We start from the raw sequence: 16,335 nt of genomic DNA, 5'->3' as shown, positions 1-16,335 counted from the left end.
AGGGGAATAGACAGGGATCGGCGACTGGAAGATCACGGGATGTGACGGAAAGATAGACTCCTCCCCATAGGAGTGGTGGGAACAGGAAGCGCAAGAGCTATATAAGCGTGTGACGCAGCTAAATAGACGGACATTTTGTATCCATCATATTGGTGTCTGTGCATCACTGTCCCCAGGGTGGGTAGAGCCCTGTGTCCCGGAGATATGCGGCCCAAGATAAGTTCTCCCGTAGAAGCGTACAGCTACAGAAGGTCTTTCTTATAACCTTATAAAAGAAAGACCTCAGGCGTACGGTAACTGATCATGACTCAGCGCTCCATATACCACCCACTTGATACAGTAACAGCCACTATAAGACCTTTTGTGTTGCCTGGATCTGTAACCCTTTGGGGAAGGGACTGTCTAAGTCAATGGGGCATGCAGCTAAGCATGGATTTTTCTTAGGGGCCACTGTTCAGCAGCAGCAGGTCCCACCAATGATTTGGAAAACTGATACACCAGTGTGGGTAGATCAGTGGGCCCTCCTGAAAGAAAAGCTGTCGCAACTGCACAAACTGCTAAATGAACAGCTAGAATCTGGCCATATCAGCCCTACCACAAGCCTGTGGAATACACCAGTGTCGTGGTTTAGCCGGCAACTCAGCCCCACATGGCCGCTCGCTCACTTCCCCACCAGTGGGATGGGGGAGAGAATCAGAAGGGTAATGCTTGTGGGTTAAGAACACTTTAATAATTTAAATTAAAAAAAAAAAACACCAACAAAAATGCAATGGAAAGGAAAAACAACGAGAGGCGCGAAACCCGGGTGGGGGCAGGGAGGGGGGACAGGAATGAAACACTGAAACAAACTGCATGCGACACAGCCGCTCACTGCCCACTGACCCAATGCTGCAACTGCCCCCCCTTAATATACTGGTCATGGTGTCACATGGTATGGAATGAACCTGCCATTGGCCAGTCGGGGTCAGCTGTCCCCGCTGTGGCCCTGCCCCTCCCAGCCTCCCCCCAACACAGCAGAGTGGGGGAAGCTAGAAAGTTACCCGACCCCCACAGTAAGGAGAATTAACCCCTTCTCAGCCAAAACCAGCACATTCTCCACCCCTTATTCCATACCATTTACACCATGCCCAGGTCCCATACCATCCAATACAACCGTACCAACCACCACCCCTCCCCTTCCCATCCTTTAACATAATACACAGACATCATTCCCTTAGTTCATGGACCTTCCCTGTAAAATGTCCATTAACATGTCCATTGAGTTCACCCAGTCCATGACTCTGGGCTCCATCTGTCGTATCAGTCTTTCAGGGCAGGAGAGATGGTGTGTGTGGCATTGGGTTGCTGCATACCAAGTCAGTCATCGTTCCATCACTGCTGCACGGCTTGTTTCATAGGTGATCTTCCATGGATTGGAGGCTTGTACTCGGATATCACTGATACACCACAGAGGTGACAAACAATATTATATAGCAGTTCTCATTGTGCCATTCAGTTCATTGACTGTTTTCGCCCAAAATCAAATCCCCTTGAGGCACACATCGGATTTCTCCATCCTCCCACACCACCCACCAAGTGCACCCAGGTCTTTGACCAAAAGTAATCCCACGAGTGGGTTTGCCTTTGCCTGAGGGAGGAAGAACACAGACTGTTTTGCCCTGGATATTCTTTACGTGCACTACAGGGACTCTATCCCCTTCCACAGTATGTAAGGGTACTGACTGGGCAGGGCCAGCTCAATTGGCAGATGCCCTTCTGTTGACTAACCAGGTGGCTTTTGATAAATGTGTATCCCAGTGCTTGAATGTCCCACCCCCATTGCTCTCAGTGTATTTTTTAACAGTCCATTGTACCGTTCAATTTTCCCAGAGGCTGGTGCGTGGTAGGGGATATGATACACCCACTCAATGCCGCGCTCTTTGGCCCAACTCTCTATGAGGTTATTTTGGAAATGAGTCCCGTCCCGTTCTCTGACTCAATTCTCTCTGGGGTGCCATGACGCTAAAGGACTTGTTTTTCCGAGCCCCAGGATAGTGTTCCGGGCAGTGGCGTGGGGGACAGGATATGTTTCCAGCCAGCCAGTCGTTGTTTCTACCATTGTAAGCACATGGCGCTTGCCTTGGCGGGTTTGTGGGAGTGTGATATAGTCAATTGGCCAGGCCTCCCCATATTTATACTTCAGCCATCGTCCCCCATACCACAGAGGCTTTACCCGCTTCGCTTGCTTGATTGCAGCGCACGTTTCACATTCATGGATAGCCTGTGCAATAACATCCATGGTCAAGTCCACCCCTAGATCACGAGGACACCTGTATGTTGCATCTCTCCCTTGATGGCCTGATGTGTCATGGGCCCACCGAGCTAGAAAAAGTTCACCCTTTCACAAGGATTTGGACTATTTTTTCTCCTTTCTCAAAAACTACTTCTGCTGTGTTGCCCCACACAATGATGTCATCTATGTATTGAAGGTGTTCTGGAGCTTCTCCCTGTTCCAGTACAGGCTGAATCAGTCCATGGCAAATGGTAGGACTGTGTTTCCACCCCTGGGGCAGTCGATTCCAGGTGTACTGGATGCACCTCCAAGTGAAAGCAAACTGTGGCCTGCACTCTGCTGCCAGAGGGATTGAGATAAATGCATTAGTGATATCAGTTGTGGCATACCACTTGGCTGCCTTTGACTCCAGTTCGTATTGAAGTTCTAGCATGTCTGGCACAGCAGCACTCAATGGTGGAGTGACTTCATTCAGGCCACGATAGTCTACTGTTAGCCTCCACTCTCCATTAGACTTCCGTACTGGCCATATGGGACTGTTAAAGGGTGAGTGGATTTTACTGATGACTCCTTGGCTCTTTAGTCGATGAATGAGCCCATGGATGGGGATCAGAGTCTCTGTTGGTGCAATATTGCTGCCGGTGCACCGTTGTGGTGGCGATTGGCACCTGTTGTTCTTTGACCCTCAGCAACCCCACAACAGAAGGGTCCTTTGAGAGACCGGGCAAGGTAGACAGCTGTTTAGTTTCCTCCGTCTCCAAGGCAGATACACCAAAAGCCCACCTGTAGCCTTTCGGGTCCTTGAAATACCCTCTCCTGAGGTAGTCTATGCCAAGGATGCACGGAGCCTCTGGGCCAGTCACAGTGGGGTGCTTTTGCCACTCATTCCCAGTTAGGCTCACTTCGGCCTCCAATACAGTTAGCTCTTGGGATCCCCCTGTCACTCCAGCAATGCTGATGGGTTCTGCCCCTATATAGTTTGATGGCATTAAGGTGCACTGTGCGCCGGTGTCCACTAAAGCTTTATACTCCTGTGGGTTGGACGTGCCAGGCCATCGGATCCACACAGTCCGATAAGCCCAGTTAACCCTTTCCTCCACCTGGCTGGAGGCAGGGCCCCTCTAGTCTTGATCATGGCAGTCACAACTCACTTCCTGTAAATGTGAATCAAGAGTCTCTCTATTATGCTTAGAAATAAAATCTGCACTTCTACTCCTCTGTCTGGGGACTTGCTCACTGGAAACTGGAGCAGCAGCTTTCCTGGAAGAGCCTCCCTGAGTGACTGTTCTTCCTTGCAGTTCATGTACCTCGACCTGTAGGGTCGAGGTAGGCTTGCCATCCCACCTCATCATGTCCTCTCCGTGGTCACGCAGGTAGAACCATAGGGTGGCCCGTGGTGTTTATCCTCTCCTTTGAGCAAAGGAACCCTTATTCCTAACAGCTGAGACACTACTCTGTCGAGGTGGGGAGTAGGACAGATCTTCTTTGAGTTGCTGGACCTCTTGGGACAATTTCTCCACAGCAGAGACGAGTGAGGAAGAGATATTTGTTTCATAAACCCGGAGTCTATCAATCACATCCGCCACCGTTGGTGTCTCGTCATCTTTCCACGACATTACTGCCAATGAGTTTGCATGCTTCGATGGTGCGCTCCGTACAAACTTCCGCCACATGGGTCGTGTGCCCTCGGCTTCATCTGGATCTTTGGATGACCGTTGATCATCCAGGTCACCATAAATCACCTCAAGCACAGCTAATTCCCTTAGATACTGGATGCCTTTCTCCATAGTTGTCCATTTTCCTAGACAATATTTAACATCTTCTTTAAAGGGATACCTTTCCTTCACTCCGGACTGGAGTCGCCTCCAGAGGCTGAGGGCTTGTGTTCTTCTTCCAATTGCTTTGTCAACCCCCCCTTCCCCAGAAAGGGATCCCAATTGTTTGGCTTCTTTTCCCTCTAGTTCCAGACTATTGGCCCCATTATCCCAGCATCGGAGCAGCCAGGTGGCAATGTGCTCACCTGAACGATGGCTAAAATCTTTTCGCATCTCGCAGCTCATTCAAGGACAGGGATTGGGCAGTCTCCATTTCATTTATTACTTCTTCCTTCTCTCCTCGTGATGGCCCTGCTTTTTCATCATCCCGTTCTAAACGAGTTGATGTCCGCTTCCAATATTTTGTCTTGTGTATGGGGGCAACTGATACTGGCACGGGTTGATTCTCTGAGTCAGCTCCAGTACTTGTTGTGGGGGTTTGAGTGGCCACAGTGCCAGTCACTTTGCCTTTCAATCCAGAGACATTCTCTTCCCCTTGGGAGCACTGAATACTCTTGAGCAGGGCTCAGTACGCATGGGCCAGGCCCCAGCATGTTGCAGTTATCTGTGTCTCTCTGGAGTTCCCAGCATAACAACATACTTTCTCCAAGTATTCTACTAGTTTTTCAGGATTCTGCACTTGTTCGGGGGTGAAACTCCAAAACACTGGGGGTGCCCACTGCCCTAGGTATTTGCCCGTGCTATCCCAAATGCCCTGCCACTCATAACTATCAAGCCTTGGGGCAGATCTCTGGGTGATATTCTTAAATTGCTTAGTCAAAACCAAAACAACATGCCCAAAAACTAACAATAAGTGCCCCTTAACCACCCAAGGATGTTCAAGATACAAAAAGGTTGTTGTAATAGAGGTGGAGACATCATAGAACAAAGCTGCTAAGATACCATTCTGTATTTCCTCCATATAAAATCTCTCAGAGGAGGAGGTATAATTGCTAATTGCCTCAACAAGGTGGCATCCAAAGTACAGTAACGGTTTCAGCAAAAACCCCAAATACCAGATAAAGCTGAAAACGAGTGTTTGCATAACAAATCTCATAGGCAAAACATTACTAATCACAGCAGAATACAGCAGACTCAACAAACCAACACCAATCTTTAACACCAGCTGCAAAAAGGACAACATGGTGCTGTGACCAGCAGCTGTTATTATCTCCAACCCTTGAGCCCCACGTTGGGCGCCAAAGAGACTGTCGTGGTTTAGCCGGCAGCTCAGCCCCACACAGTCACTCGCTCAGTCCCCCAGCGGTGGGATGAGGGAGAGAATCAGACGGGTAACGCTCATGGCTTGAGATAAGAATAGTTTAATAATTAAAATAAAAAACAACAACAAAAATGCAATGGAAAGGGAAAACAACGAGAGGCGCGAAAACCGGGGGGGGAGGGAGGGGGGGAATGAACCACTGAAACAAACCGCACGCGACGCAGCCACTCACCGCCTGCCGACCTTTCGCTGCCACTCCCCGAGCTGTAACTGTCCCCTTAATATACTGGTCATGGTGTCACATGGTATGGAATGAACATGCCATTGGCCAGTCAGGGTCAGCCGCCCCCGCCGTGGCCCTGCCCCTCCCAGCCTCCTGCCAACACAGCAGAGTGGGGGAAGCTAGAAAGTTACCTGACCCCCACAGTGAGGAGAATTAACCCCTTCTCAGCCAAACCCAGCACAACCAGTTTTTGTGATCCAAAAGAAAATAAATTCTTGGAGACTATTACATGACTTGAGAAAGTAAATGAAGTCATCGAAGACATGGGAGCCTTACAACCCAGACTCCCTTCCCCAATGATACCACAAACGTGGTCTATTATAGTGATTGACTTGAAGGATTGTTTTTTTACCGTACCATTTGCACCTCAGGATGCACCACGATTTGCATTTTCAGCCCTGTCTGTAATGCCGCAGAACCCCATAAAAGATACCACTGGACAGTGTTACTCCAAGGCATGAATAATAGTCCAACATTATGTCAGCAATTTGTTGCAGCTGTTTTAAGTCCAATAAGAAAGAATTTTGAGGGTATTTTTATATATCACTACAGGGATGATATTTTAATAGCTGCACAAACAAAAGAGCAAGCACAAGAAGTCCAGCAACAAATTGTGCAAGCAGCTCTAAGTGCAGGACTCAACTGCAAAAGACAAAATACAGGAAACGCCACCTTGGCAGTACTTAGGCTGGAAGATTTCAGATCAACTTATTCGACCACAGTGAATAACCTTACAGACAGACATTAAAACTTTGAATGATCTCAAAAAATTGCTGGGGACCATAAATTAGGTCTGTCCTCTTTTGGGAATTTCTACAGAGGAACTGCACCCCCTTTTTAAACTTTTAGAAGGAGATACGGATTTAACATCTCCCAGGAAACACCCCCCCACCCGGCAAAGGCTATTCTTATCAAAGTAGTAGAAAAATTGACTCATCAGGCTGCCAATAGGCAAAAACTAAATTATCCAATTAGTCTTTTTATTTTTTACTCTGCTTTTCAACCTTATGGTTTGTTAGCACAATGGATTCCACAGGACATAAATCCATTAATTGTTTTAGAATGGATTTTTCTACCCCATAACTTTGGGAAGACAGTTACCATGGCTGTTGAGGTGATATCCACTGTCATTCAAAAGGGGAGAGAGCATTTAATGGCTTTAGATGGTACAGAGCCAGACAAGATTTACCTACCTCTTGATACAAAACAATTAACCTTTTTAACTCGCCAATCCTTTGTTTTTCAGTGTGCTTTGACAGATTATACGGGACAGATAAGTATTCACTTTCCAGGACACAAAATAATACAATCTTTAAACTCGCTTTCACTATTGCCTACTTCACAATTAACTATTACTCCCATAACAAATGCCCTTACTGTTTTCAGTGATGGGTCTGGGAGAATGGGACAAGCTGTGATCATTTGGCGAAATGAAACAGGTCAGTGGGATAGTGACATACATGTGGTCACAGGTTCACCACAGATAGTTGAACTGTCTGTGGTAGTCCGTGTCTTCAAAAAATGGCCTATTCCAATTAACATAATAACAGACTCTGCTTATGTTGCAGGCCTTGTTTACAGACTTGAACACTCATTTTAAAAAGAAATATCAAATGAAAAGCTATTTGCACTTCTCTGAGAACTTAAATGGCTCCTTCATAGAAGAACGCAGCCATACTTTATCCAACATGTTCGCTCACATACCTCCCTGCCAGGACCTATCAGTGAGGGAAATAATGAGGCAGACTGTCTTGCAGGTGCAGATCATTTTGCACAAGCCCATCTGTCTCATGACTTTTATCATCAAAATGCAAAAGCCTTGCAAAGATCATTTCAACTAACACAAGACCAAGCTCAGCAAATTGTGCAATCATGCCCTGATTGTCAGTGTGTTTTGCCTACACCTTCAATTGGAATTAATCCACGAGGATTAGCCTCACTTGAAATTTAGCAGACAGATGTTACATACCAGAATTTGGTAGATTCAAATATGTCCATGTGTCAATTGATACCTTTTCCTCATGCCTTTATGCCTCAGTACACGCAGGCGAAAAATCTAAAGATGTGTCGGCATTTTGTTATGGCTTTTGCAACCTTGGGAGTTCTAAAAGCCATCAAAACAGATAACGGCCCAGGCTATATAGCACACAAAGCACAGATGTTTTTTCAACAATGGGGAATAAAACATGTCATGGGCATTCCTCACTCACCCACAGGACAGGCAATTATTGAACACACATAGTACCCTTAAAACAATGTTACAAAAACAAAAAAGGGGGAGCCAAGAGTTATCCCCACAAGAGCGAGTAGCAAAAGCCTGTTATGTTTTGAATTTTTTAAATCAATAGACGGAGGATGGGCCTCCTATACAATGCCATTTTAACTCACAAACCCACCCTGAAATCAATAATAAAGCTTCAGTGATGGTAAAAAATTTACAGACAAATCAATGGGAAAGACCTTTCCCTTTAATAACATGGGGGAGAGAATATGCTTGTGTTTCCACAGGTTCCAGCCCAAGATGGGTACCCGCATGGTGGATCAAGCCATCTGTGTCACAACCGCCATTATCACCTACATGATGATGACTGCGTCAGCAGTATGGATACCACCTCAACCTAAAACAAACATTTGGGTGACCTTAGCAAACAAAACAGGACAAGATATGCTGTGTTTGTCAACTGCTTCTCCAGAAAATCCTTTTACAACTTGTTTGGTGGGTCAACCCATAGAGGCAAATCAATGGCCCATCCCACAAGCTCAACAGAGTGTGGTATCTTTTAATTAGACCATGGTTGATAGCTGGGATGGTTGGGCCTCATACCTGCCAGTTAGCGGGCTTGAACCACAGGAATTAGATCTGTTAGGTGCTGTAAAAATGGATTATTGCTTGTATTTTAATTATACGGGGAAAAAAAATCAATCAGTGAGCCAATGGCTAAATGCAACAATAAGAGCCTTTAGAAATGCTAGCTTATGGTGTAATTATACTAGTGGAAATGTATCAAGATCTAACAATCACCCACTCAAATTACCTCCAGGATTATTTTTAATTTGTGGAGACCGTGCATGGCCTGGAATTCTGTCATATGCAAAGGAGGACCCTGTAGCATAGGTAGATTGAGCTTATTAACGCCTAATGATCATTACTCAAAAATTGAAGAAAGCAAAACATCAAAAAAGAGCCACACATGCCTACGCTTTGAATTGTAAAGATGATACGGAATTTTGGAATCCTAGTGAAATTATAGCAGCATCTGTGTTAGCACCTGGAGTTGCTGCAGCTCAGGCACTGGCTACTTTCAGTAACCTTGGCTGTTGGCTGGCAAAACAAACTAATGCAACCTCCCTAGCTTTGAGTGGAGTGTTGCTAGATGCTGATTCAATTAGACACGTGATGCTTCAAAATAGAGCAGCTATAGATTTTTTACTGTTAGGACAAGGTCATGGTTGTCAAGATTTTGACGGACTCTGTTGTATGAACTTATCTGATCATTCAGAATCTATTCACAAGAGTATTGATGTTTTACATGCTCAAGTACAGAAACTATGACAAAGCGATGGATTTAATATCTTTGAAAGTCTTTTTGCAGGAGTGTCAGGATGGCTATGTGGCCTGTTACAAATGGGATCAGGATGCTTAATTATTTTTGTTTGTATTTTGATTTGTGTACAATGTTTGTTAAGATGTGTACAAAGTTTGATAAATCGAGCTTTAAAACAAGCTTTTTTTATAAATACAGAAGGGGGAGATGTGGATATCTCTGGAGCAAGTTTAGCTACTTCAACTAACGAAGAACAACCCTGGGAAAAAGACACAGTTATGCTTGTTGGAAGAAAGCCCTGGGAGGAAGAGATAAAGCAGTAAAGCATGAGATGAAAGCCATGGGAGGGAGATAAAGCAGTAAAACACAACAAGGAATGCATAGAATGTTGTGGGTTTTGTACCCAGATGTCTGTTAGAAATTCACCCCTGTCCAGGTTTCAGCTGGGATAGAGTTAAATTTCTTCATAGTAGCTAGCATGGGACTATATTTTGGATTTGTGCTGGAAACAGTGGTGATAATGTGGAGATGTTTTAGTTGTTGCTAAGTAGCGCTTACACTGGTCAAGGACTTTTTCAGCTCCCCGTGCTCTGCCGGGTGCACAAGAAGCTGGGAGGGGACACAGCCAGGACAGCTGACCCAAACTGACCAAACATACCATATGACATCATGCTCAGTATATAAAACTGGGGAAGAAGAAGGAGGGGGGGATGTTCGGAGTGATGGCAGTTGTCTTTCCAAGTAACCGTTACACATGATGGAGCCCTGCTTTCCTGGAGATGGCTGAACACCTGCCTGCCCATGGGAAGGAGTGAATGAATTCCTTGTTTTGCTTCGCTTCTGCGCACAGCTTTTGCTTTCCCTATTAAACTGTCTTTATCTCAACCCATGAGTTGCCTCACTTTTACTCTTCCGATTCTCTCCCCCGTCCCACTGGGTGGGGGGAGTGAGCGAGCGGCTGCGTGGTGCTTGGTTGCTGACTGCGGATAAACCGTGACGACCCGATTGTGTAGATAAAGAAGTTACTTATCATGTGTAAGCTATTTCTGTATAACAATGGAAAGATACTGAAGCTCGACTACAGGCTGTTGCCTCAGCCAGCTAGAGGGTATAAAAGCTTGCTTAGCTTGAATAGAGTTGTCTTCGATTCACCACAGTCAGAGCCTGTACCTTTCAATATGCCACACCGGAGCAGCCCCTCGAAGCCCAAGGCTTGCTGCCACCTCCCCATTGTAACCAGCGTGATGGAATTAACCAACCATGGATGTTGCTGTACTCCTTGTACAGCCCTATCCAACTGGACATTAAGTCTGGGGACATGGAGTATACAAATCAGTGTGTTCGTTGATCTGTATTTTAGTCTCTAGGTAATCATTAATGTGAACAAAACAATAGACAATGTGTTTCTATCAGAAGAGGATGACAAAATGTGGTTTCGTGTAGTGGACTGAGAAAACTGGCCAGGACTGCCAAGATTAAGAGCCAAGTAAGTAAAAGGTAATTCCGGCAGGGGGAGATCGCGACCACCGACTCATGGACCACCGACCCAAGTAATACCACCTACTCAAAAGAGAACAATGGGAACGGACAACTGAGTCTGCACAATAATTTACATGTGAAGCAAGCAAGTTTGTGCCAATCACCAAAGAGAATAATATTGAATATGTATGGATAAGATGAATATGTATATTTTTGGTCTATATAAATCACATGGGAAAGGTGTGTAAGGTATGCATGTTAGGAGGAGCGATCCCCCATGCATCCGGCGCCGTGAATAAAGAATGTCTGCCTTTTAACACTACATTGGTGTTATGAGGTTTATTCCCGATTTCAGTGACACCATCACGCCTCCCCCCCCCCAAGCTCCAGCCCCACACTGGGGCCCCATCCCAAGCTGAGTGGGAGGCACAGCTCCTCCCCACCCTTCAGCAGCCTCTATCACAGCTGGGCCATCCCCTCCCTGCCCCTGCAGCATCCTACCTCCAAGGCTGATCTGGGCAGGAACAGTGGCAAACTCTGGGTTGGAGGCAAAAGCTGTCAGGTTATCCACGGCCTCTATGAGAGGGCTGGTGGCAGCGTGGCACTGCTCCAGGTTCTCCTTGTTGAACGCACCATCCAGGGCTTGGCGTAGAGAGACTGGGACAGTTATTCAGCCCCCACCATGCCCCAAATCCCATCCCCACCACAGGGCCCCAGCAGGGAGACCGCACCTTGATGGTCTTCACCAGGTTGGCTGTGCTGTTGGCTACCTTCTTGGCTGACTGGACGAACTGGCGCTTGGCCACAGGGTTGGTGGCATGGGAGGAGGTTAGGCAGCATGTGTTGCACAGGGCTGAGGTGTGCTTCGCTACAATGGTGGCTGCTGACAGCACCTGCGGGGAAGATCAGGGTGAGGCAAGACCCACCACATCTCCCCATCTCTGCAGCTCTCCTTTCCCACCAGCCCCACATGGGGCACCAGTGACTGCAGAGGTCCCTCTTGGGACCCAAGAAGGACTGTCAAGGTCCTGATCGCCCATACAACCCCACACATCTGGACTGTCACTGTTGCCAGCTAGTTCCCAGTACAGCTGATGGGGCCTGATGAGACACTACCCACAATTTTGGCCAACTCTTGGGACACAGTTCTTCCCGCTAGACTCACGCTCCCTTTTGTGCAAGAAAAGGCCTGTAATGGTGCCCTACCTCATGCACACCTGGGACTGGGTGCAGGCAGGGTCCACCAGATTCTGGCAGGCCATCTGGATGGCTTGGTTAGCTCTGGCAAACTGAGTGGGGTCTACCAAGCTCTGCTGTCCAGCCTGGCTGTTGGGGTCTGAGACTCCCACAAGGTAGGCAGCCTGGAAGCACAAGAGAGGCAGTGAGAGCTTGCGCACAGCGGGGAGGCTCAGAGCAGGCATGGGCTGGGGAGGAGGCTAGCAGCACCGTCCCATAGGGCCAGGCTTGGATGGGCAGAGGAGGGATGTGTACAGCAACTATACACCAGGTGTAACACTCGGGGCTGGGACTGAGTGCGTCTCACCTGGGCAACTGCCTCCGTCAGCCCACAGAGAGCTTTGGAGGTGACACTGATAGACTTGCTGAACTCGGGCAGTTTGCTTTTCTTGACATTCTGGGAGATGCCAGCCATGGACTCGCCCAGCACCTACAGGACATCACACACCAGTTAGAGACCACCTTCCACTCCCACAGTGCTCCCAGGCTCAGAACTCACTGTGCTTCATCGATGGAGGAGAACACACCTTTCCTTTTGCCCCCACATCCTTTCCAAACCTTCCCATCCTTCCCCAAACCTCTGCCCCCAGCTCAGGGCTCACCTTGGAGTTCTCCATGATGCTGTCAAGGCAGTTGAAGTAGGACATGTCATTGATGGTCTGGGTGGGGTTCTCCAACAGCTCCTTCACTGTCTGCAGGGACATGGCTGTCACATCCAGGGGAAGGGTCCATGCCCTCTGCTTGCACCTCCTCTTTGCTCCTTCCACCCCTCGCAGCAGGGCACAGCTGCCCTCTCCTCGCCATCTCAGCCCCTCTCCACTGCCTTGGCGAGATGTGACTTCTCACCTCTAGCTCCTGCAGGGCGTCGTCACACTCCTGGCCTGGCGCCTGCTGGGTGCACATGGTGATCAGCAGGTTAATACTGTCGGTCACAGCCCTGCCAGGGACAAGGGAGAGACACCTATGGATCAATACTGGCTCTGTCATCTGGCCCCACTGCTACAGCAAACAGCTCACAGGGAGCAGTTCCTCTTACCATGCTGCTGCTGCTAGCTGATTCTTGAGGTTGGGGGCTGTGGGGTTGGCAGAGAGTGCCTTTGCAGCTAGCAGAAGCTTACTGGAGAACATGGAGATGCTCTTCAAATTTGACACCACCTGCACCTGGTCTTCCTTATTCTGCAAGGAGCCAAGAATCATAGAATGGTTTAGATTGGAAGGGACCTTTTGAGGTCATCTAGTCCAACCCCCCTGCCATGAGCAGGGACATCTTCAACTAGATCAGGTTGCTCAGAGCCCCATCCAGCCTGGCCTTGAATGTTTCCAGGGATGGGGCATCGACCACCTCTCTGGGCAACCTGGGCCAGGGTTTCACCATCCTCATTGTAAAAATTTTTTTCCTTATATCCAGTCTAAATCTCCCCTCCTTTAGTTTAAAACCATCACCCCTTGTCCTGTCACAACAGGCCTTGCTAAAGAGGTTGCCCTCATCTTTCCTATAGTCTCCCTTTAAGTACTGGAAGGCCACAATAAGGCTTCCCCGCAGCCCTCTCTTCCCCAGGCTGAACAACCCCAGTTCTCTCAGCCTTTCTTCATAGGAGAGGTACTCCAGTCCTCAGATCATTTTTGTGGCCCTCTTCTGGACCCACTCCAACAGGTCCATGGCCTTGTGCTGAGGACTCTAGAGCTGGACACAGTACTCCAGGTGGGGTCTCACCAGAGCAGAGTAGAGGGGCAGAACCCCCTCCCTCGCCCTGCTGGCCATGCTGCTTTGGATGCAGTCCAGGATATGGTTGGCTTTCTGGGCTGTGAGCACACATTGTTGGCTCATGTCCAGCTTTTCACCCACCAGTACCCCCAAGTCCTTCTCTGCAGGGCTGCTCTCAATCCCTCCATCCCCCAGCCTGTATTGATACTGGGGGTTGCCCCAACCCAGGGGCAGGACCCTGCACTTGGCCTTGTTGAACCTCATGAGGTTCTCACAGGCCCTCCTCTCCAGCTTGTCCAGGTCCCTTTGGGTGACATCCCATCCTTCTGGTGTGTCAACTGCACTACTCAGCTTGGTGTCATCTGCAAACTTGCTGAGGGTGCACTCGATCCCACTGTCTATGTCATTGATGAAGATATTCAACAGCACTGGTCCCAGTATGGACCCCTGAGGAACACCACGCGTCATCAGTCTCCATCTGGACATTGAGCCATTGACCACTACCCTCTGGATGCAACCATCCAGCCAGTTACTTATCCACCGCACAGTCCACCCATCAAATCCGTATCTCCCCAGTTTAGAGAGAAGGATGCTGTGGGAGACCGTGGAAAAGGCCTTACAGAAGTCCAGGCAGATGACATCCATAGCTCTTCCCTTGTCCACTGATGTAGTCACTCCATCATAGAAGGCCACTAGGTTGGTCAGGCAGGACTTGCCCTTGGTGAAGCCATGTTGGCTGCCCTGGATCACCTCCCTGTCCTCCCTGGGCCTTAGCAGAGCTTCTAGGAAGATCTGTTCCATGATCTTCCCAGGCACAGAGGTGAGGCTGACAGGATGGTAGTTCCCAGGGTCCTCCTTTCTACCCTTTTTGAAGATGGGTACAATGTTTCTCTTCTTCCAGTCCCCAGGGGCTTCACCTGACTGCCATGACTTTTCAAATATCATGGAGAGTGGCTTGGCAACTACATCAGCCAATTCCCTCAGGACTCTGGGATGCATCAGGACTTGTGTATATCCAGGTTCCTCAGACATTCATATCTTCCCTTACAGTGGGAGGGGCTTTATCCCCCTGGTCTCCATCCTGCAGGCTTGGGAGGGGTGAGGAAAGATGTTACCAGGGAAGACTGAGGCAAAGAAGTTGTTGAGTACCTCAGCCTTCTCCTCATCTGTTGATACTGGGCCACCATTCTTGTTCACTGGGGGGCGGTACGCTTTCTTTGACTTTCCTTTTCTTTACCTGTTACCTGCAAACGGGTTTCCAAGCTCCATACCAACCCTGGGTCTTCTCCAGTAGTTTCCAAGCTGAGCTGGTTCACTTCATCCAACTCATCCACCAACAGCAAGGATATGGCAGCAACACTCACTGAACCAACCCAAGCCACTTTCCCCCTGCTGCTGCAGTTTTGCACAGCCCCAGACCCCCATCTCACTGGCTGCATTGGCCACAGACACCCTAACCACCGCTGCCCAGCCACCCTGCCTGTGGTCAGCTGCTTTCCCAGGAACCCCAAACCTCTCACCATACCCAGGATCCCCCAATGGGTATTTGCTCTCACCAAGGACTGGCTGGCCATCTCCACTCCTGTCTGCAGGAACTCATTGAAGTCTTGCCCAAATTTGCCAGAGAATGTGGCCAGGTCTTGAGGGGTGCCATGTGATGCCTGCACCAGCTCATTGGCAGACTGGTTGAGCCCCACGGCCACCTGGTTCAGCTGGCTCTGTGCCTCCTGGAAGCTCTTGGTGCTGGGAGGGAACTGGAGGCAGGGGGAGGGGTTAAGAGAAGTGATGAAAAGGATGGAGATGGAGGATGAAGATCTGGCACCTGCTTGGGGACACACTAGAGAGGAATCCAGCATGGATGGACTGGCTTGCATCCCTACAAGGTTTGCCCCCTTCCCCTCCCACCCTGGCTCAACTCACTGAACCCATGAGCAGCCTCTTGCTGGCCTCTCCCACCATGCAGATGGCAGCATCCACATCCTGCTGTCCTGGCAGGCAGTTGACACAGCAGCTCAGGGCCTGTGACACCACCTTGGCCACCTGCAGAGAAACAAAGAGCTGTCACCATCCCCCAGCCAGCTCCATGCCCTTCCTGTGGGCTGGCGGGGGTCACTGGGACTCCCCCCACCTGTGCCAGGCACTGCTGGCTCTCTGGGTCACCAGGATTGGCCACTGCTTTCTGCGCTTTCTCAATGAGGTGGTTGGCTTTATCCATGACATTGCTAGCACACTCCAGCATGGTACTCTGTGCCTGCGGGTCAGGGGTGCTGGCCACCACACCATAGGCAGCCTGGCTGAACAAGTGCAGGGCCTGGGCCACCTCTCGGGTGGCAGTCCCTGTTGGGGGGGTGGAGACGTCAGTTGCTGCTGGTGCAGCTCCCTCCCCTCTCCCAGCCCCAGCACAGAGTCCAGTACCCATGTAGTTCTCATTGCTCTGGGCCACCTCTCCCAGAAGGTGAGCGATGGCAGAGCTGACAGCTTTTGTGCTGTTCCCCAGGTCCTGGGCATGCTTCTCCATCTGTGGGGGGATGAGTGGGGATGTGCTGGTGGGCTGCACCTCCAGCCTCCACCCTGGTGGCTCCCCTGCCCCAGCACCCATCCCACGTCACCCTTCTCCATGCTCTCACTGTCTCTCCCGGCAGAGGCCTGAGCTTGCTGTCACAGGCAGCTGCCTTAGCTCCCTGCAAGTCCCTCTCCAGGCTCTGCACGAGACCCAGTGCAGACTCTATCTCCAGGGGTCCCCACACCTCCTGAGCCTGCGATGGGGGAGAAGAGAAGG

At 49.3% G+C, this 16,335-nt stretch overlaps 1 protein-coding gene across 1 annotated transcript in view; it reads right to left on the bottom strand.

The window, feature by feature from the left end:
• LOC135310605 (talin-1-like) overlaps nt 1-16,335 on the bottom strand; it is a 54,449-nt gene that overhangs the window by 26,163 nt on the left and 11,951 nt on the right. Inside the window, 13 exon segments of the mRNA XM_064438728.1 lie at nt 3,420-3,426; nt 11,117-11,260; nt 11,349-11,508; nt 11,833-11,976; nt 12,159-12,281; nt 12,454-12,543; nt 12,698-12,788; nt 12,888-13,027; nt 15,113-15,310; nt 15,477-15,596; nt 15,685-15,893; nt 15,972-16,074; nt 16,184-16,312. Of these exon segments, the coding sequence (XP_064294798.1) occupies nt 3,420-3,426; nt 11,117-11,260; nt 11,349-11,508; nt 11,833-11,976; nt 12,159-12,281; nt 12,454-12,543; nt 12,698-12,788; nt 12,888-13,027; nt 15,113-15,310; nt 15,477-15,596; nt 15,685-15,893; nt 15,972-16,074; nt 16,184-16,312 (1,658 nt within the window).

This window comes from Phalacrocorax carbo, chromosome Z, assembly GCF_963921805.1.
Source record: "Phalacrocorax carbo chromosome Z, bPhaCar2.1, whole genome shotgun sequence".
Classification (NCBI taxonomy): Eukaryota; Metazoa; Chordata; class Aves; order Suliformes; family Phalacrocoracidae; genus Phalacrocorax; species Phalacrocorax carbo.
This window is presented reverse-complemented; position numbering and strand designations above follow the sequence as displayed.